Source organism: Falco naumanni, chromosome 1 (genome assembly GCF_017639655.2).
Source record: "Falco naumanni isolate bFalNau1 chromosome 1, bFalNau1.pat, whole genome shotgun sequence".
Taxonomy (NCBI): Eukaryota; Metazoa; Chordata; class Aves; order Falconiformes; family Falconidae; genus Falco; species Falco naumanni.
The window spans coordinates 90125204-90147542 of NC_054054.1; the positions used below are offsets into that span (position 1 = coordinate 90125204).

The 22339-nt window shown below is 44.3% G+C and overlaps 2 protein-coding genes across 7 annotated transcripts in view; one reads left to right on the forward strand and one right to left on the reverse strand.

Moving 5' to 3' along the window:
- The first annotated feature begins 20 nt into the window (after window positions 1–20).
- Window positions 21–15005, forward strand: RAB35 (RAB35, member RAS oncogene family). The gene is made up of 6 exons (XM_040605553.1): window positions 21–252; window positions 3997–4047; window positions 4796–4919; window positions 11488–11612; window positions 11711–11835; window positions 12363–15005. The coding sequence occupies exons 1-6, from the start codon at window positions 72–74 to the stop codon at window positions 12489–12491; spliced, it is 735 nt and encodes a 244-aa protein (XP_040461487.1). The 5' UTR covers window positions 21–71; the 3' UTR covers window positions 12492–15005.
- The window catches only part of BICDL1 (BICD family like cargo adaptor 1), a 54297-nt gene continuing 45268 nt past the window's right edge, over window positions 13311–22339 (reverse strand). For 5 of the 6 annotated variants that reach the window (XM_040605511.1, XM_040605538.1, XM_040605492.1 and 2 more), the window contains one exon: window positions 13311–20237. In XM_040605511.1, coding sequence (XP_040461445.1) covers window positions 20037–20237 — 201 coding nt within the window. In that variant the 3' untranslated portion in view covers window positions 13311–20036. The remainder of the gene's footprint in view (window positions 20238–22339) is intronic. The other variant, XR_005829565.1, reaches the window with a different exon arrangement.

Here is a 22339-nt window from a genome sequence, read left to right on the forward strand (position 1 = left end):
GCACGAGGAGGGCGGGCGGCGCACGCGCGGCCGCGTGCCGGCGCAGCTGGCGGCCCGGGCGAGCGCTGCGCATGCGCGGCGGCACCGCTGTCAGTTCCGGCTGTTTGTTCGGGAAGTGGATCCGGCCGCCGCCGCCGCCCCCTCCCCCCCCCCCCCCCCCGCTCGCTCCGCCGCCCGCGGCCGCTCCCGCCGCCCCGGCCATGGCCAGGGACTACGATCACCTCTTCAAGCTGCTCATCATCGGCGACAGCGGTGAGGGCGGGCGGCGCCGCCCGGGGGCGGGGGTAGGCCGCTGGCAGGGTGGCCGCCCCTCGCCTCCGCCCGGGCCGTGAGGGGCCTGAGGGCGGCGGCGAGGCCCGGCCGGGCGGCGCGGGGGCGGCGGGGGGGGCGGCCTTCTCTGGCGGGACCCCAGCGGCCGGTCAGCCGGCGGCGGGGCCGCGGTGCTGTCGGTGCGGGCGGGTCGGCGTGGCCCCCGCGCTTTGAATGAGGGGGCGCCTGTGGCCGGCTTCCCGCATCCCGCCTGACAGACCCGCGCTGAGGCGCGGAGCAGGGCCGGGCCCGGGAGGAGGCGGCTCGGCACGTACGATCCCGGGCGGCATCGCCAGCCCTCGCCAGCCCAGCCGCAGGCTTGGAGGGCGCCTGCCGATCCGCTGGGATGCGGAGGGAATTCCCGTCCCCTGTGACAGGCGGCTCAGGGCACCGATGGGAAGGGCTGGCAGCTCCTCAGCCCTAGGGACCATTGTTTCGAGTGCCACAAATACTACGTTTGAGTACTCTTTATTATCTTAATTATTCCTTAACTCTTTCCCTGATTCAACCTGAAGTCTTACTTCTAGAGTTTGTCACCTTGTTTCAATAAATCCTTGAAGAGCCGGGAGCTTTGTGCATTTCTACTTACAGTAGGATGCGAGTACGTGAAATAGTTGTGAATAAGGGGTAGTTACAGATTTTTGAGAATAGATCTGTAGTTACTTCTGCAGCAGTTTCAGAAGCTGGTGTGTGAACTCAGCCTGTGTCTGGTGCTTTAGTCCAGGCACATAAGTACAGAGACTGGGAAGATTTCTGCCTTCAGTCCAGTTCAGTCTTGGTAACACTCCAACAGCTTACAGTTTAATTTCCATAAACTGGAGAAGATGGCATCCACCCTCTTTTTTTAATAGAGGTGTGGTCCATAAGGCAGCAGGTCCCAGCATGCAGCAAGGCATAGCTCTTGAGTGAAAGTGTAATGTTTCATGATCTTGGCAGTTGTCACCTCCAGAAACTTTAGCTCTATGAAAAAATACTTTATTCTATACTAAACTGTGGTTGCATGAAGGGATCTAAAGAGGGGGAGAGGGCGAGAGCTCCAAAATGGCTTAAAACCATAGGCACTTTTGGGAGCCTATGGGTTATTAAAACCAAATGCTGCATTTTGAGCAGAGCAGTAACTCTGTTGCTTGCTGATGAGTTTCAGAACTGTTCAGGCAAGATAAACAGGATGGTGAAAACTCTGAGGACGACTTCTCATTTTAAACAATAAATGGCATTTCTTAGCTGAGTCTTCTTGAGCAAATTCCCTGTAGTGTACCCAATGAGAGGAAAAAAGTGGTGCGAGAATTGTCGGGTTGCCTGTGGTTCTCTGTTGTAATTAAATCTCACTATGTAGTTTGAGTATTGATTTTTTTCTTTTTTGTTTTTGCTAACCCCAACGGGAAGGCTTTGTCCCCGCTTCCAACAAACAGTTTGCTTGCCTTGTTTATTGATGTTTATTCCCTGCGATGGGAAGTGGACTGATACCGGATAGGGTGATTCTGCTCATCTGCTTTCCTCTGTATTATGCAAATATGTCAAGAGGGTAGTAGGTCTGTGTGTTTTTAGAACAGGGCATCTTGAAAGGCTGGTAGTGATTTCAGTTGTGCCAGATATTTAAAAATAATACAGTTGATCTGTGCTTTGCATGTGCTGCTTTAATTCACTTTACCATTCAGTAAGATACGGGTCTTAGAAACCGGTACGGCACAGAAATTTGCTTTTAATTTTGATTCTGCAAAGTCAATAGGCCTTATTCTGTTTTGTTTCATTTTGCTGTCTTCAATAAGCAAAGAGGCCCTGTTAGCCTTCGCTTTTAGATCTTCAAATAACTGCGTAGGAAGTGGAGGGTCACGAAGAGTGTGGTTTCTCTGTATGTGAACAGTGCAGGTCAGAGGCAGTGTTTGTTTAGTGAGATCGTTGTCATCGGGAGCATGTAGAATTTCCTGAGTTCAGGAGGTTTCTCTTGTCTGGAAGCTGCCTCAGTGCATTATAGGCAAGACTGTCTGTGCAGCAGTGGACCATCTGACAAAGCAGTGGTCATGTGCAGCCCATGCAGCTCTGCAGCGTAGCCTGAGGCTGGCTGGTGTTTTGAGAAGGTGGTTTGGTCTGACACTTTTAAGAAGGTCATGGGTTCCAGCATCTGCTTTCTTTTTACTAAGCCAGAGGCCAAGGCTGCTTGACCAAGAAGCACAGTACTTGCTGAAATATTTATTTATTTTTTTTAAATTCTTTTTTCGTAGCAGACTGGTATTTTGCAGAGGTTTAGCTCTTGCTAAATAACCAGTCCTCTGTTAAAAGTTCAGGAACTGCTCTGCCACTGTTTTTGAGCTCAAAGGTTTTGAGTGTATGCATGCTGTAACTTTGTATTTTTCAGTAGCATTCCTTCTTTTTTATTTTTTATTTTTTAAAAAAGATTTGTAATGCTTGGTGAGAAATGAGCATGGCTTCTCCAGATGTTTGGTGATTTGAACTCTTTGTAAATGAGACCTGGCTTTCTGGTATCATGCAGATTTTTAGTTTTGTTTTGGTTTGTGGGTTGATTTTTTCTTTTCCCCCCACTACTAGCTATCTTCAGATCCCAGCAACTGAAAATTATTGGAGTTCTGTATAGTCTTTGCATAGGTCTTCTATTAAGAAGAACTTGCCAGTTATACATCATCAAAATAATTAGCTTAAATGACTTCTACCTGAAAAGATTTAATAGATAATCACCCTGGTGAAGCTGAATTTCCTCTTCATGCCATGGCAGATTTTTTTTGGGGGGGGAAGGGAGAGGGGACATTAACAGCAGAGATGTTATGCAGAGGTAACAACTGAGGCATTCTGATACTCAGATTCCCTTGGTTGGGTGTGCAGGAATGAGTTTCTTAACGATTCTTGTCTGAAGCACTGTGTGAAAAATGCTTCCCTGCAACAGGGTGTGGTAAGGGTGCAAACAATCATTTAAGGAAAACTTGGATAAAGTGCTACTCAAAGCACTTGGAGAAATGTTTCATGGAACATTTTGGCAAAAGGTACAGCTTCAGAAAGGTATGTGTCCTTCCCGTTAGATGTGGAACAAGCCTGTTTTGGATGGCAATACAGAGCAATAGTTCCCAACTCCTCTGTTTGGTTTAGGCTTCTGTTAAACTGTGGCTGTGATAACATAAGCTTTATAGTACCAAACCCTAGTCTGATTGTCAAAGTAGTCCAAATTCCACTGCCGTTCAGCGCGGCATAATGAATGGGAGGTAGGCAGTGGTGTTAGGCACGATGTGCAAGTGCTGTTTAATAGAGTAGTTTAGAGCAGTGTTCTTAGTACTTGTTAATTAGCAGGACATACTCATTTTTGGATCTTTCTTTAGCAAATATAAGCCTACTGATCGTTAACTTGCTTTTAGTTATTACTCTTTTATGACCTCTCAGAACTGACCACAGGTCAAAAGCTACCATTTCAGAGTTTGCTGAGGGCTGGTGGAAGGAGGAGACAAAGAAACGCCTGTACTGCTCCTACAAGCATACCGGGTCTTGGAGTGACTGTAGTGGGCTTCATCAAATCCTCAAGGAGAGTACTCAGATGAATAGTCAAGGTGGATGGTACTAAATTACCTGCTGGGAAAATACCCTAGTTAGAGTTAAAAATGCAGTGGATGGGTAAATGCTGTTACGTTATCTGACACCCAAGATGATTGTATTCAAAGGTCTTGCTGTCTTTGTTTGTCATAGGTGTGGGCAAGAGCAGTTTGCTGTTGCGTTTTGCAGATAATACATTCTCAGGTGAGTGTTTTGTTTACTTCGGTAAGTGAAACAGTCAAGGTCTGCTCCAGTGCTTCTGGCTGGCAAGGAGCTGTTGTTCTGCGTTTACCCACTATGGCTGTTCTAGGAATACATTACATTTCTAACTTTGCTTCTCTTGGTATAAGCCTATACAAGCCATCCTGTCTGATCTTCACTTGCAACTGAAAGTCCCACAGTATTTAAACACTGACATGGTTCCAGAAATAGCTTAGGTTTCTTAGCTTGTGCTGGCTGTTCTGTGCAGACTTCCTATTGTCCATTTGGGATTTAGATTGATTGAATGTTGTGGCTAAACCACTTACATTTGTGACATAACTAATTTATTGGGAGGAAACTCTTAGAACAGACTGTATTCAAAATAAGCGATTGCACAAGCATTTAAAGCAAAGCTTTGTCTCAAAGTTTTCACAAGTAAAATGCTTGCATAGTTACATATTTCTTGAGATATTTGTGTGCTTACTCTAGACTGCTAATGCGGTAGAAGAGTAATTTTATTTTGTAACACTGAGGTTTAAATTTTAAGGTTGGCATGGAAAATGATTAGCTGCAGGTAAAAATATGCAGATCAGCATGACCTGATAGGGCATTTTAAATGATAGGCAGATAGGAGGAACCTTGTTCTCCTGCCTAATCTGAGAGCTACTGCCAAGTAGCATTCAGAAGTGTGCTTTGGGACATCCAAAATAAACAAGACCGGGGTTCTCACTTGTCTGTGCTTTCCCCTCAGGCAGCTACATTACCACAATTGGAGTGGATTTTAAAATCCGGACAGTTGAGATCAATGGAGAGAAGGTGAAGCTACAGATCTGGGACACAGCTGGACAAGAGCGCTTCCGGACTATTACGTCAACGTGAGTATAACTGGGCTTTGTGATGTGTAGTTTCATGTAGGGGTCTTGTAGTTTAGAGTTACGGTTTAGATATTTTAATGTTGCAGTTGATTAGCTAACGATAGCTTTGTGATCTGTATAGCAGGACTTCTCTCACCTGCTTTAGACTGATAGCAGTGGTGATATTGTGGCTGGGTTTGAAACTGCGATTTCAGATTTCCTCACTCTTCTGTGTATTACCGTGGTGGCTTTGTCTTATTCCTCTGCTGCTAGTTTGCAAATGGTAGAAACTGGGGGCATTTCACTGCATATAGTAGAAAACTTGTTTCTGAAGCCTGTCCAAGGTTATTCTCTGATTGAATGTATTGCAGGAGTACAGACTGCAAACCCTCTGTCAGTGTCATATAACTAATGAATAGCTTTGAGATTGAAGAGTAGGATTTCCGATATTCAGTTTTCTTTTATGACAAATGCATTTTAGCGGCTATCTTTGTGTGGAGCTCTGTTGAGGCAGACACCCACGTGATGTTAACCTTTTCCTTGGTTCGAGTTCAGTTTCATGCTCATTGTCCTTTTGAACAGTGTGTGCACAGCTTTTCCTGTTCCTGAAGAAACCACACCCAGAGCTGCAGTGGTGGGAACTAAGAATAAAATGTGTTTGTAAACTGATTGCAGTGAAGGAGGGAGGGACTGCTCACTGTGGCACTCAGGGAAGAGATAAAAATGCACTCGGAAATGGAACTTTGGTTTCCTTTGGGTGTTAATAAAAAAAAATAATAATTCTTGAAAGACTCAGGTGTTTCACTTGATCTTTCAGGACTGACTTCTCTTCTGGTTCCTATTTGAGAGGATTGTTTTCAGCTGACATATTAGTTAACTTACTCAGACATAAAAAATGATGAGATTGGTTGCATATGTGTTACCTCTGACCAGCTAGAAATGGCAACATTGAACCTGATGTGTGCGCTGCCCCTTTCCTCTGCACTTCTATATGGATATTACTGGATTACTTCCGTTGTTTCTTAAGTGTTTAGCTTGAAAAGACTCTTGTTGCCTCTTGCAGGGTTTCTGTGTGTGACAGCACTTCTTGTTTCAGTGCTGCAGGCAGCTTCAGGCAGGAAGTGGTGGTGGGGGCAGCAATGCAGTGCTGCGGCTCGCATCAGCTGTGCGCACAGGCTCGTCACAGAGTGCCCAATTAGTGCTGAGTCAGCACATGACCTTCCTGTTTTCAGATTCCCTGACATGACTTGGAGCTGCGTTAATGAGCATTGGTTCGTGGGGCTGATGCCAGCTAGTTTAGAAAGCCATGGTATCCGGCACGGAACAGGGAATACCAGGAAAGGAGGTTTCCTTTTGTGAACAGGAGTAGCTGCAGATTGGACTTTGCGTAGTGTTTTATCTAAATTTTTTTTCTTTGATCACATTTATAATAGATAAGGTGAAATGGTTTGAGGGCGTTTGTGCCATGACCTGTTTGAACTCTGCTACTAATTTCTTTTGCCTAGCTTTTTACGAAAGTGAGGTGTATTTTACTCTTTGGGAAGTGAAGGCCCCAGTTTTCCTGCCTTAACTCTGGTAAATTTGGTTTGCATGGAATATTCTGTGGTCAGGGAAAAAAGATTTGAATTTTGTGCAGCTTTAAGCAAGCAAGTTCCTGTTGCCAGGTGCATTTGAGGTGTTGAGGAAAATGCTTTGGGAATGCTGCTTATGTTGTCATGAGGGCTCCTTTTGCTGTTAAGTTGGCTAGCTGTGACTGTCTAGCGCTCACTGATATTTTTCAAGAGGCACTTTGGACCTAATGTAACACCTATAAAAACGGGAATTACAAGATTTGGATTTTAGAAATGGTTTCTTTTTTTTTTTTTTTTTTTTTTTTAATTGGCAAAGTAATACTGTAACTGATTTGCTTATCCCAAACTGAGTGACAAATCAAGTTACCATGCTAGTACTTATGAAAGAGCTTGGCTACCAAATCATGGGTGGAGTGCGAGTGCACTGTCAACAGACTGTAGTAGTCTTTGACTACACTGAGGTTAAGGATATAAAAAGGTGTTCCTCCAGTGTTACTGTAGGCCAGGAAGTCCCTTTGCAGTTGGAGCTCAGACTGATGTTAAGCCAAGCCTGGCAAGCAAGCCTGAAATTAGAGCCCATCTGGTAAATAATAGTAATTGGTTGGAAGTACTGCTGTGTAGACCTAGAATTGCAAAATGGTAGAGGTAGTAGGAAGTTAATAGTGGAAAATTAGGAAACATTGAAAGGTTGTTCTATTTTTATTTTACTTGATTACCAGCTACAGAATCTGAAAAACAGAATAAAACTGTTAAGGAACAGAAGTGAGGTTGATCTGGAGCATTCTACAGAAACTCAAGAAAACTAAACTAGATCAGAATTTCAGACGGGGAAGTATAAAAGACAGCAGCTGTTTTTACTCTCTATTAAATGTGGAAATACTGGGATAGCTAGTGCCTAGAGGGAGGGGAGGCCAAGTTTTGTGAATTTGGTTTGCATGGAATGTCTTCCAAGCTAAATTTGATTTAAATTCAGCAGAGATGTAGCATGCCAGGGCTTGGCTATATTAGCAGGAATGCTTAAGATGCTCGACCAACCAGTTCCTGTATTTGACTTGGTCTTGTAGATAGGACTACTTTGTCCTAATTCAGGACTGTGGTTTTAGGATTTAGGCTTTACATAATCCTTGTCAGATGCTTGTTCAGTATAAATAGTGATAGCACAGGATCTTCTGCCATCCGTTTGTGTGGAATGGCATGTTCAAGAGAGGGATAAGCTTTTTGAAATGATAGAATTGCTGTGTCTTGTAAACCAGATGTGACGGTCAGAAGACTAGTTAACTGACCTGTTACAATAGATACGCTTCCTGGAACCTGAAAAAAAGATGAGTATGAAAACAAAATTATTAGATGTCTCTGGAATTGGTTAGAATTCTTGATGAATGAAAAACAAGGAAACATGTATACTACAAACTAGTGAAATATTAACAAAGGTGCTGGATTAAGCCAGTAACCTGTCTTTCACGTTGGCCAGTTACCTTTCTTTTTTTTCTAGAAAAATGAACATATGGGCTCTAGTGCTGCACTCAGTAATACTCTGTCTCTTCTGACTTAGCGACCGTCATGCTTCATGAAACTAGTTGTTGTAACTCCAGATGCTAATCCTGGGAAGCATTTACTAGAGGTTATCTGAGAGCTTTCTCGCTGGTATTTTGTAGTAGGGAGTACTACAATGAATGGCAAAATGTTCCTTTCTGCTTAGAAAGGTAGTCTTCAGGATGTGAGGGGAGAATGCAGATGGCTGGAAAACATGGTGAGTTCAGTTAACCAGTTCCGAAGATTTTCTGTATCGAGCCTGCAGTATTAGTAGGTAATGTTTCAAAGGCAGTAAGCTTATGTCTTTAGGCTTCTTTAAATATAATTCTGTAGGTAGAACAAGCAATTTAGGTGTTTATTTCAGCTTAAATGTTCATATTCTTAAGCCTTTTCCACACCAGAGCTAAATGTAAAGCCTTTAGGTCTAGATGACTTTTCCAACCATATGGAAGATGGTTGGCTACTATCGAGCATCCAAGGGCATATACAGGGCAGGTCTGGTTGTCTTTCACCTCAGTGGGGTACTTTCACGGACACTCTAAACATGAATAACTGTTCTCTAATTTTTTAATTTTCTTCTGTATTTCACGTATGTATTTATCACTAGGAGTAGTAGCAGTTACTGGTTTCTGAGGTTTGTAGGGTACATGGCAGAGTACACCTACCATATAGAGGACAGCTAGCATCAGTCCTTTAGTCCTTGAGTGGCAGGCTGAGATTAAGAGCTTCATTTCTCTTCTGCTCTCATTTCTGTGGTCTCCATCTTCCCTAAAATGTGGATGGGAAGAAGATAAGGCATTCTTTCCCTAGTGTCAAAGCCTAAACTACCTCTTGGTTGCCAAAAGCACAAAATTTACACCTACTCCTCCCTGAATGCCAAAAGCCCCATCTGTTCTCTACTTGCCAAAGCCTACAATTTGTTATAAAAGCAATTCTGCACTGCATCGTTCTGAAATTTGAAGTATGGGGTAGGATAAATCAGATTTTGTTTTCTACTACTGTCCTGCACTTGGGGTTGGAGAATCTTTGCTGTCTCTGTTAAGCCTAAAACGTTATGTAGGACACAAAGCTGTATCTTAACAAATGATAGAAAATAGCATGACTAGCTTTTTGAGAAAAATGTTTATTATGGGGCCTAAGAGTTGGAGAATAAAAGGTAGTCATGGTCTTATCTCTCCGGCTGCTAAAAGGTAATGTCAGCCAATGGAGAAAATGACATTTTAGTGTAGATGAGGGGTTGGCAACCTTTCTAGAATGACGTGCCAGACAATTTTCCCTTCTAAAAATAGAAGCAGTGTCTGCTGGTAGGAGCTCAGCAGGAGTCAGGGGTTGCTGTCTTGCACAAAGGAAGATATTTCTGATGAGGTGGTTGGCAATATTAGTGCTCAGTGACAGGGGGGTGACAGGGGGTCGCAGCTCCTGTGGTGCAGTTTTGAATGCCGTAGCGGTCTGTGCTGCTTGTTCTGGCCCCCAGTCCTCATCCCTAGGAGCAAACGGCTGTGCTGATGACATGTCAGGAATGGGATCTATACGTGCAGGGTGCATGTTATTCTACTCCCTGGCATGATATGCTTTGCCTAGAAAATCTAGGTGCGTGGGCAAGGTAGGAGCAGCAGGATGCTCCGTTGGGTCCTCTGGTTCGGATGGCTGGGATACTAGGCATGGTTTTATGGTATGCACAGCAGAACGAAGCAGCTTGTGTAGGTGTAGCTGAACCACTGCGTTTCTCTGAAAACTGAGCGTTGTCTTTGCAAATGTAATGCTCAGTGTTAGGGAGGAAGTGGTAGGTCAGCCCAAGGGTTGCTGGATCAAAAGACTGTTAGGTGATAAGGGAGAATTTGAAGATAATGAGTTTATTGTTCAGATGTAGAGAAATCTCCTGTATTGGTAGGATCAGAGATCTTTCCCTTTCTGATGCTATCACACAAACAGCATTCATCCAAAACGATGTGCAATACGTGTTAATGTCAGGAGAGGATGGATGGATTATTTTTTAAATGTGTGGTTTCCGGCCATGGAATATTTTTTCCTCTAAGTGATCTAAGTTATGAAATAAAGTTGAGCTTGTAACAAAGCAAAGCACAAATGCAGTCTGTAGCAAGTTTGAAGGCTATTAATGGAACTGATTAGGAAAGGACTAGAATATTTGCAAGTGCAGGATCTCTTAAGGGGTGGGAATAAGTAATTCTTGCCTGAGTTAGTCCTTGCCAAGGAAAGTGAATGTAAAGCATAAATTACTGGTGAAACACAGTGTAGAAGAAGTATTTGACTGTCTTCTGAAAGTGCCCAGATGAGCAATAAGAATGGGTTCTCCTACTTCTGTAGAGTATGTATCTTATCATAGGGGAGTATTATACCCAGTGACAGTATTATACCCATGTCACTACAAAGTGATCATGAGAGGAAAAGGGGCGGGGGGGGGAGATGTGTGCACTCTGTATGTGATATATGCCTATCTGTGGAAGTCTGTCTTGGTGATTTATAAAGGTAGGTGGCTTCTGTTCTAGAAGGGATGATGAGGCTGATCATAAGAAAGAAGAGGAAATGAAAGGGAAAGAGCAAATCTACACAAAATGTAAAAACTAGGTGCTGATGAAGACCTTGCTGTCAACTGTTTTAATTATTTTTTTTTAATCAAAGCTGCCTAATTTGCAGTAGGAAAAATACCTGGTAGTCCTGTGAATGTGGCTGAAAACCAAGAAGGTGGAGCTTGCTTTTTTTTATATAGCATTGGCATGGTGCACATACTGTCTGCTCTTAGTGGGTTTATGCAGGTGGTAATGTTGGAACTTGAATTGAGGTACTTTTCTTGCATATCAGAATTGCTTATCATCTTATAAAGGTGGTGGTTGCCCAAGACTAATGGGAATAAACTGAAAGAAAGTTTATTTTTAATGGCTAAAGGTAGCAGAGCGCATTGAATGCACATATGGAGTCGATCTGTTGAGTAGGAAGGTGTGATCAGAACACAGTCGCTCAACAAGACAAATTTTTGAGAGCTCAAGAGAACTGTGACTGAGGGTTGAGTATATCAGAAGATTGCTGAAATTTTAGTCTGTAAGTGATCTTTCAAAGATAACAAAAATACTGCAAAAACTGAGTGTGGCTTGTACAACACGAAGGTTAACATCACGGCCAGTTTTGAGGACATACTGGGGGCACCACTACCTTTTGCTTACGTAGCTGAAAGACAATATTAATCTTTGAAGGTCCTGACAACCTGAACAAGGAAGAGAACAGTAGTATTTGGACTTTGAAACCTACTTGTATAGACTAAATGAGCAGGGGACTGTAGGTTTAGAGTAGCATGTGATCTAGCTGCTGTAAAAGAATTAAATGACTCCCAGTGGAACAAAAATGGGGGCACTTGATTACCGTAACTTGAGGATTTGTTATGAATCTTGTAAAAGTTAAGTGAAAGAGAAAGAGCTGAGAAGGTGATACATAGCTGGAGTTAACATTTTTTGTCTTTTCCTCCTCCATAGGTATTACAGAGGAACACACGGGGTCATTGTTGTCTATGATGTAACTAGCGCAGAATCTTTTGTGAATGTAAAAAGGTGGTTGCATGAAATTAATCAAAATTGTGATGATGTCTGCCGGATACTAGGTAAGTTTGTAATGGAATAGTTGCAACATTTTATTTATTTAGTAGGCTGAGCTGCTGAAGTACCAAAATGACCTTTTTTTCTTTCTTTCCTTTTTCAGTGGGGAATAAGAATGATGACCCAGAGCGAAAAGTGGTAGAAACAGAAGATGCCTATAAATTTGCTGGGCAGATGGAGATCCAGTTGTTTGAGACCAGCGCCAAAGAAAATATTAATGTGGAAGAGGTAATGTAATACACAGAAGAGTATAGCTAAACTATTTGGGGATAATGGTCTAGGAAAAAATATCAATTACATTCTTCCCATTGAGGAAGAAAGATAAAATGCTTTGTACAAGTTGCAGGTAAGTAGATAAAATGTCAAAAGGAGACATTCAACTGTGTGTGGAAGAGTTGGCGAAGCGAAATGAAGGAGCTCATGTTGCATTTTCACTTGCTTTACAGTGCGTACATACTGGGCATGGTCTCAGGAAAGACTCACTAGATTGCTTCTAGGAGGTGGGACTGCCCAGTCTTCACTCCCGGCTTCAGTTGCCAGACTGACCTGGTTTTATTTACAGGTTTGGGAAAGAGGAAGGAGGTGGGAGTGGGTTGGGAAGGTACTGGATTTCCACTTGGCCTGTAGTGGGTTGGGGAAGAACTCTGAACCATTGTTGAAATACCTAGAAAAGTGGCGTTGCTCTAGAAGAACAGCATCCCACAAAAGCTAGCCTGAGTTCATGGGTGGTCTGAACTTGCTTGTTTCTCTTGCAGATGTTTAATTGCATTACAGAGCTAGTCCTGCGAGCAAAGAAAGAAAACTTAGCAAAGCAGCAACAGCAGCAACAGAACGATGTGGTGAAGCTAACGAAGAACAGTAAAAGGAAGAAGCGGTGCTGCTAATGCCCTTTCCCTGCTGCAGTGACTCTGCTCTCAGACAGATCAGCCCCTCCAGCTAGACTCTGGCAATTCCACTGGGGCAGGCTTTGGGAGGACTTTCTCAGTTTTGTGCCGTTATTTAAAGATTATTTTTTTCTCCATGTTTTCTATCAAGAGGCGCTGGCACCTTACCACTTCAGTGCCAAGAAGGTATCGGATGGAATCTTGCCCCCCTCTCCTCCCCTGCTCATTCCAGTGCGCCTTGTAGACAAGAAGGACGTTGCCTACCAAGTGGACTAATTAACCCAAGAGTTTGTATATAATGTATATTGCTTTAACCAGCCTCGCCTCCCTGTTGTTGCTTTGGCTTATGCCTTCTTAATGTCAACCAATCATGGACTGCAGAGTTCATCTTTTTAAAGAAATAGTACAAAGTTCTTAAATCAAATTGGCCCCAGGCTGGCAGCAACTGCTTCCTGGGGCTTCCGGCTTCATTTCTGTTGGGCTCCAGGCTGGCAACTGGTGCCCCTGGGGCCTATGGCTTCACCCGCAGCTCCAAGCTTTTACTGGGGCTCAGGCTTTGTTTTTCTAGGTACCAGGATTGCAGGTGTTGCTGCTGGAGCCTGGGGTTTCACTTCACCAGCCCCTGGGCTGGCAGCTGGTGCTGCTGCTGGGGCCTTGAATTTCAGTTTGCCATGATACAGATTTGTGGCTAGGTCCTTGGGTTTCACCACCTTGTGCTGCAGCCCAGCTGTACCTGTGCTCTCCTTCAGTTTGTATCAAGATACCGAAAAACAAACCAACCTGCAGAAGTGGGATTTATGTGGATAAAACCTTTTTTTAAAAAAAAAAAGCAAAGTTTTAACTCCTTTGGCCTCTGCTTCTGGTTCTGCCAGGGTCCTAAGTGAGGGTCCATTTCTTTTGAGAACAACAAAACCATGTGATTCTGCCAAAACCCCCACACTTCTCCTCGTTGCCCTGTCCACAAATAGGCGATCTGAACTCGAATGTGAATTTTGGTGGCAAAGCTTTTGGTTTTGAGAGGGAAAAGGCATAAAAATAAATCCAGCTGTTCTGGATTGATGTCTGAACATGAAAGCTGCTGCAGGATCATTCCCAGGATTCTTCCGTTAGGAAGGAGGACTGCTGTTGAATGTTAAAGAAATGGAAAGCTTGCTTGCTTGGGTTATGTGGTGGTGGAGGATCACACCTGGAAACAAACTGGTCTCACCGTGCTCAGCAACAATTTCCTGGCCCTTGTTGGCCTTTCTGGGAAAACAAGGGCTTGGTTCATCAGCCTGGATAGATGTAGCTAAAGGTGGAGAGTGTATGTGCGTGTAACTAAAATATTGAATGGGCTGAAAGTACATGCTCAGCACCTGAATAATTGCCTGAATAATAAGAAAAAAAAGAATTTTTCCTTCAAACGACTAAAAAGGCACGGAGGGTATGACTTCCTTTAAGACCCTGAAAGTGGATGTTTGTCAGTCAGTGGCCCTGTGGCATTGCTGGCCTTAGTGTTTGGTAGGATGATTCACCAATGTCCATGAGCTTTTCAGCCCACTTCTCTCCCTTCCTTTCCCCTCCCCCAGGAGAGGCTAAGTTTTAGTCACTTACTTTGCCTGCATTTTTTTAGATTTTATGGGTTGTGGTAAGACCCCTAATCATACAATCACATCACAATCAGTCACTTTAAAGACTTTCTAAAAAATGCAAACAATGAATGTGTAACACATTATTTTTTAATCAGTTCAGGTGCTGGGAGTATGTATCCAGCTGCCTTCACCCATCTCTTTTCTTCACATATCTTTCATTGGTAACCCAAGAATAAGAATGAGCTGGGATGATATTGCTAGTGTGAGCTCTGATAATTGTAAGACTTGAGCAGCTATGGAAAGTGGCGGCTTACGTTACACTGGTCCATCCTGTCTGCTTTCTGATGTCGAATGTGGTGCGTGCCCAAGGAAGGAACTGGGTCAGCCCTCAAAGCCTTCCTGTTGAAATGAAGCTGTCCTGTGATGGCTACCACTTTCAGATTTAAGGGCCCAGCTGCGTCGGTTTGGGACCCTTATGGTAGTGTGTGTGCAGATCTAGGAGGGAGTAACTTCATAGAGGCAGAAGTAAAGAAAATGTCTGAATTTACTGGAAATGATGCAATAAAATGAGGAAATGGTGCACCCAAGCCTGGAGTGTTCTCTTCTATGGAAAGATTGATCCTCTTTGAGTCCAGGTCTTTGTGGCCACGGTTTGAACTCTGCCAATACAGGTGTCCAGCTTCCTGGCTTAAAGCGGGATTTTTTTGGTTATTTTTTCTTAGAGCTGGCTGTAGAGGAGCAGTTACCTCTCTGCTTTTGCCACTGACTATTCAATTGGAAGGGGTGGGGACTGTGTCTCTAGTGGTGCTGATGTGAAGTTTCCTAAATGTTGAGCAATGGAATGTCTAACTGGTTTGCTAGGATTATTTCTGTAATGAAAGTTTCTAATTATGCTTTTTAAATAATTTTAAAAAACTAAAAATAAAGGTTACAAGCTGCCAAATCTTTTTCAAGGCTCTGTTTCCTCTGCTGTCCAGCATTTGGAGGTGGAGGGTGGCAAGCCAGGGGTGAACTCTTCTGCTATATGTAGATGTTGGTGGTTTTTTTTTTCCTGAGAGGGTGTATTGGCAAAACCATAATCAGTGCTTTCAAATGTTTAGTTATTGTTCTAGTTTTAAATGTGAATGAGTGAGTAAGCTGTAACTGGTAACCTTGTTCCTCTGTGAAAGTGAGATGCTCATGATTTTGCTATAATCTTTTGTCTCTTCTGTTCAACAAAAAGTGGTGAGTGAGCTTTGAAAGCTTCTCCTCCAAGGCAGCAGGGGTCAGATCCTGAGTTGATTAAAAGCCATCTGGAGTCTCTCCTTGCTTTCCCAGGAAATTAATGTATGTGTTTCTGTATAGGAACTATGCAGCCGTTGCTGTTCTTGTTGCCCTTAGCATTCACTTACCCCTGCCTGCCCTTGATGCGTAAGCAGGTTATGGAAGGCAGGTCCTCGCTTCTGGAGGAGCGTGGTGAAAACTGGCTGGGGGAAGGTGCCTTGTCGTCTGTCTGCGCTGTTCTGCTGTTACTGTAGAGGGGAATCCTGAGGATGTGTAGATGCTCTGAACTGCAGCTGGCACAAGCTGGAGATATTTCGTTGTCCATCTGTGTTTTGTGTCTAATCTTGTTGAAGATTGAATATCCCTCTGTATAAAAGCCAGTAAATGATAGAAATGGCTGGAAGGTGGAGATGATTTACAAGCTCGCCTTTCTATTTTCCTGTGCAGCAGGAGATAACAAATGCTTCAAATGTTCTTTCTCCAGGACAGTTCTCTTCTGAACATGTGCAAGTGCTTTATGTAGCTGAATTTCTGGGGGTAATAAAGTCCCAAAGATGATGTTGGGTGTTAAAGATGACCGTGAACTTGTTTTGCAGCTAGGCAAGATAAGCAGTGACTTGACACCTGAGACTGTATTGTATAAATGATCTGTTTTATTCTGAAGAGAACTATTTACAAAAGAAGTAGAGCATTGTTTTTACTAAAAATATGCCTTTATAGATTTTTATAATATGTATCTTATAAAAACCATACATTTATTTACATTACTGCTACATACAAAAATTACAGCACTGTGGCATATGTACATATCTATAGATACATTCTTTCTGCTTGTCCCTGCTGTGTGCTTTTCCCCTCTTCAAACTAAGGAAATCATTGCTGCAGCACCCAGACGCTTCCTTTCTTGGCTTTTTGGTTAAAACGATCTTGCTTTATATAGCCAAGTGGGGAGTAGAGAGTTTGCCTGATGTAGAGGCGTATCTGGAATTTACCATTCTAAGTAGGACAAGTGCACGCACCTATCAAGTCGTTGTGCATGCAGCACTGCCTATAACCTCGCTCCTTGCTTCTCTGTGCAAAATTTGTCTGTTGTCATTAATCGATCTATCGTTCATCTCAATGGCAAATTGCTGATCTAAATTTGTATTAAGATAAAGTGCTAGTGATTGACCTTTCATTTACACTTACTTGTTTCTTGTTTACAGTTGCTTCCCTTGCAGGAGATTGAGCCCTTCTCCCTTAGGCTAGCATAAGAAACGTTTGCCCAGTCAGTCATCTGTTGCCTAACTGTGGAAAAGTTCTTTGTAACCTTAATCTCAGCAGGCATCTCTTCTCTGTGCAATATTTGAACAGTGGCTGTGCAGCACTACTGTTTTATTTACCAGTATCTCAAAAGCAAGGCTGAGTGTTGTATTCAGAGCTGCTGATCCCACTCCTTAAATCTACTCGGGGATCCTGTGTACCTGCTGGATCAATGTGCTTCCTCCATCTTGTTCACTGGGGCTGATGTTTTCCTTTGCGCCACGTGTGTCCTAGACCTAGAAGTATCAAGTATCACAAATGGAGTGTCTTCTAACCCAGCACTGCAAGGATGGTTCCAGGCTCCTGGCTGTGGCAGGATGGAGATGAATGTTTTAATGACAGCTCAAGGTGAAGTAGTCAGGACCTTGTTTAAAACACAACATGACAAATGACGACATGAAGGACTGCATTGATAAGGTTTTTCAAGACAGAAAACAAAACCTAGCTGCTATGTTAAGGCAGTTTCTGTTCTTGTTAAGTAGCAGCTCAGAAGAAAGAGGTCTCCTTTGGTGTGTCGTCCAGTTCATTAAACCCAATTCTCTTGTATTTCTGGGTTTAGTAGTGCAACTACATCTTTAGGATTAAGGGGCTAGTTTTAAGAAAGCATACCCAACTGGCACCTTACAACATGCTGACTTTCCTCTTGCAATCTCTTACATCACTTACTAAATAAAAAAAACTGCAATGGGCTTAAGGTAGGTTCCTCATTAAATGAAGAGATACGCTGTGCATTTCAATTGCCTACCCCTGCAACTGGATGAGTCACTTTCCTCTCAGCAAACGCATAGCAGAAGGCACCTTTCTTCATCTCATTACTGCATCTTCATTGGATAGCTTAAGGTCCTTGCCTTAGGATTGCATACATACATACATACATCCTCAGGGGGTTAGAGTCCCACACAGCTGCTGGGCATGTGGTTTGAAGAGAGCTGTTGGGGCTGGGGAATGACAACTGACAGCAGAAAAAAAGTCCATGAGGACCAAGATGTTCACATGGCTCGCCCACAAGAAGCAGAGCATCGTTTTCAGATAGTGTGTAAGACAACTGTTCACAGGCGTTGCTGGCATTCATGAACCCACACCTAATTTTGCAGCTACCAAAGTTTATGTTAATGCATATGGGTGTAACTGAGTCCTGACAGCAGGAGATGCTGGGCGTGTGTCTCGTGTCTCTGCCCTATTGAGAATCACGACACAGGGGAGACAGGAGGATGAGAACTTGCCATCCTGAGAGCACGCTTGGCACTGCACTAGGTCCCCTCACCTCACTTGCACAAGTGGACACAAGCAGATACTCAACAGTCGAGCATTGCCTAGAAAGGAGAAGTCAAGATTCGTTTTCCTTCCCTGCCTGCGAGACTCACGATTTCTTTCCCTGTAAGCATCAAGCTGTATTGGTGGTGCTTTACCCAAGTCTTCCCTGGAGCAGGATCTGCAATCCAGGTTCCATTGCTTTCAAGTAAGTGGGTTTTACTACTTAACTTTTTACCATCATTTTCAGTCCCAAAGAGTACTCTGCTCCTTGCAACATGGAGCTACCTTAGTGCAAGATGATTTCATACCAGTGTGGTAGTTTCATGCTAACAAGGAAATATGTCAAATCTTTGTAGGCAGAAAGGGTATCTGTACTGAGGTATTATGGATGTTCTATCTCATAGATAAGTTGAATAATAATAAAAAAAACCACAAGCCACCAACCTCTTACCTGCTTCTTAGAAGAAGGTGTTTGATACCTAACTCTAGCAGAAAGCTTGTTGCTGTAAATAGTGAGCAGAGATAGCAGCTCCCTGTAGGATGGTGTTTTAGCACCTAAGTTGCTGAGCAGGGCAGAGCTGAATGTGTACTTGGCTCCACCTGCTGTGGGCCAGTGTAGGTGGTAGCCTCTTTAAAGCAAGAGGGAAACAACTGAGGGCCTGTGGGTATCGTGAGCTAGGAGAATGTATGAAAACTGCATGGCAGCAGCAGGACATCTCTGAACTTAGGTTGGCGTTCCTTGCTGGTTTATGATGGCAGGCTGTGGTAAAGAGGAGAGCTGTAAGGTGCCCATTCAGTGTGTAGGGAAGGTCCCTACTGAAGTATTGCAGGAGTTCCAGCACCGCTGTGTGCATACAACAAATAAGCCACGTGCCTTCTCATTGACAAGTCATGCTTACAGCAAAGCAGGCTCTGATCACCTTCCATTGAAAGGACATTTGGCTACCGGCTGAGGAGTAAATGACCTGCAGGCAGGGACAAATACTCATCTTTTTTGTCAGGCCGTAGCTAATGTTACTGCATGGGGCAGAGTAAGCTGCGGGCTTTCCAGAGCTTTGTAGACACCCTAATCACCTGTGGCTTTAGTGAAGGTAGATGTCCGCCTGCTTTCTGAGGATCAAGTCTGCCAACCCAGTGTCAGAGACCTACAAACATTATTACAGGTAGGCTTTCAGTGAATTATGAGTTAGGCTTCTTGCGGGCCTATCCAGTTAAAATGACAAGTTTCTTACTCTGTTTGGGAGGTGTGCATGCCTTTGTGGAAAGGTGTGTGACTTGCTGAAGCTCCACAACTACCTTTGGCCATTGGAGGGTAAGTAGGTGCCCCAGGACTGAACATCCACAACTTTCATCCAGTTTATAATCCCTTGTAGATGGTCAGTCTCTTGGGGAGAAATCCTTAACATTCTGTGTAACTACAGACTCTACAATTCTTACCACTGTAACAGGAGGGAGCTAGAGAAGACAGCAACATCAGCAATCTTACAACTGCTCTGATCTGTGAGGAGCCTGGATTCCCAGCAAGAGGCAAGCAGCTACGCAGAGCTGCAGGGGACATGGCGTCCAGGCAGGATGTGCAGTGAGGGCTCAACTTCCACCACAGAGAAAGCTACACTTGTCAAAACGTGGCAGTGCTGGGGCCAGAGCGACTCCAGTCTCAGTGAGATGGATGAAGGATATCACAGCTGCTGCCAGAACCGGAGGGAGGTGTAAGTGACTCCCCTTTCTTCTCTTCCATTCAGCTTTCTTCTTCTCCCTGTGCTCACTGTGATGGCAGTTCTCAATCCCCTGTGCTGCTTTGTCTTGGGGCTGCTTATGTCCTTCTCCAGCATGAGAATGCTTTTAAGACAATCAGATTATTCTTCACAGCAGAAACTAGGCTGTGTCAAAGCGCCTAAAATATACCCTGAAGTTTATCACTTCATTTATAGAATAGGAAAAGTTTCTTTCTATTAGTATCACATTGCTAATTTGCAAATCTCCAATTCATGTAAACATTTGGTTCAGACCAGGTGCGGTGTAAATAGTGCAGAGTCTCAAGGGTTAACTCCTTTGCCCCCTTCTTTTTACTTAATTGGGTCCATCAGCAAGCTGGGCAGCTGCCCCACTCCCCATCTTGAAGCAGGAATTGTTGGAGAGGTTTCTCTTTTTCAAATTAATTTTTCTTGAAAAAGGAAAAGAGACGGTTCCCTTCTGCCCCAACGGGCTCGTCCCCCTGCTGCTCCGGCCTGAACACGGGGGAGGGTCTGGCACTCCGTTTGGCGCCGGAGCCACTGGAGAAGGAATAAGCAAGCTGGCTCCATTCCTTCGGGTGTTTGTCCATCAGCTGCTGGTCAATGACCCTGTGCATGTCATCCTACGGCAAAGGGAGAAGAGAGGTTGTCAGTGGCAGCTGATGCTCAAAGAGAGCTCACGCAGGGACGCGACTGGAATGGGTGCGAAACGTGCTGTGATGAGATGGAGGAGGGATGATGACAAGAGTGGGGACAGGCCTAGCTCCCCACCTGGCGGTAGGCTCAGCCTTGCTTGCTGCCCTGAGGCTTTTTACTGAACAAGGAAGGTAAATACAATTCTGAGGGATGAATTGCTCAGGTGGTCTCGCAGAGGAGCATTGTGCCTGCTTGGGACTCTGTGACACCCCTAAACTATGTTTTCCTGCTGTCTGCAGCTTGCAGATGTCCCCTTTAGGGGGAGAAATAAATAAGAACGAATAAATGCAGCTGAAAGGAAATGCCAGGAAAAGTAAGGCTGTCTGTCCTGAGCAGATCTATGTGCTTGCCGTGTGGAGCAGGCAGGTAGGCATGACAGAGCTGTCTGCACAGCCACTGTTAGTGGGGCTTCCTTGGGGAAGGTGCTGCTGGGAGCCGAGGGGCTGGGGCCAGGTGTGGGCCCACCAGACCCCATGTGGGTTTTGCATCAGGCTTACTAAAGAGAACTGACAGCCCTCGTCCCTTAGACCTGCTCCTTCCCCTAGAGCCAACAGAGCAGTGCGAACCCTCTGACCACCAGCTTGGCATGAACAACTGCACTGTGGTTTTCCAGAGGCACCAAAAACACTTTGGTTTCATCCATGTTTGCAGCACAGTGAAATTGCTCTACCCAAAATAATGTCAGTTCTGTTGCCGCTAATGATATGCTAACGTGTTCCTTGAAAACCTGGCTATCAATTACACAAATTTTAAACCTTCAGATCCATTATTTCTGCTATAATTGCATATTAAACTTGATCTCAGTGAAAACATGTGTACACAAAGTAGCCGCACAGGAGAAATCAACAGTTCTCCAGAGATTTACTCCCTGATTAGGGCTTAGGGCACTATCTGGTGAGAACAAAGGTATGTTTTTATGTATGTATATATATATATATATTTGGATGGGCTGTAGGGGTGGAAGTGCTGTTTGTTTGGAACTCGGGGAGCACTGAGATGGAAGGGAAGGTGCTGCCATTGCCCAGTGGGTGCCCCAGCTGCTCTGTAGCTCGATGTGGAATAAAACCAGCCAGCCCGGACTGGAAACTTGAATGAAGGCTAATCTTTTGTTGCAGCATTTTTTGCAGGAAAAAGGATTGATAGCCATGGCCTGGACCTGAATTTAGTATGGGGACATTCCTTGGGGGAGCAAGAGGGTGCAGAGCTACATGGACTGGGGAAGCTTTGGATCTTTTTAGAGCAGGGCTGGAAAAGGAAAAGGCAGAGGGAGAGTTGAAGAGGTTAAGGTAAACATCAGCATTAAGGTGAAACAGATTTCCAGAGGTGAAGCTGCCATGTGAAAACGTGTAGCACTTGGATTTTGAAGGCACCTCTTCTAGTAAATGAGGTAGGCACCCAGGCTCCAGCATGGCAGATCTGTGTCCTTGGTTAACCACATAACAACAGATGAATATGATTTTGAGATAGATATATATATATATATGTAAAAATACTATATATATATACACATAAAAATACAGTATGCACTATTGAGCTATTGAGACTGCACTGTGTTTGGGTCACTGTCTGATGCGGGAATCAGAGAACACAGCACTTGGCTGTGGAGATTTGGGGTAGGTGTACACAGAAGGCTGGGGCAGAGCTGTGGTCCCTGCCTTGGCACTGGGCAGGGGCACAAGAGTGTCTGGGGATGTGGAGGGAGGACAAACACCAGAGCTATGAGTCCTGCCCAAAAAAGCAGTCCCATAAAGCTGGATAACATGGTACTGGTGTGCTCTGGGCATTCTGGGCAGGAGTTTCTGCTCTTTGCAGAAGAGATGAGGCTGAAGGAGGTGCAAATTGCATGTATTCTCTTTGTGAGCTGGAGCTGGGCTCCCTTGCATGAGATGAAGGTTGGAGCTGCCCAAGGTGACCTTGGAGGCTGGTGGCTATGGCCGTGCAGGCTGCAGCGCTCTGCTGGCACTGCTGCAGCATCTCCTAACCTAACGGTGCCACTGTCATTGCACGGAAGCCACTGAGCTCTCTCAGA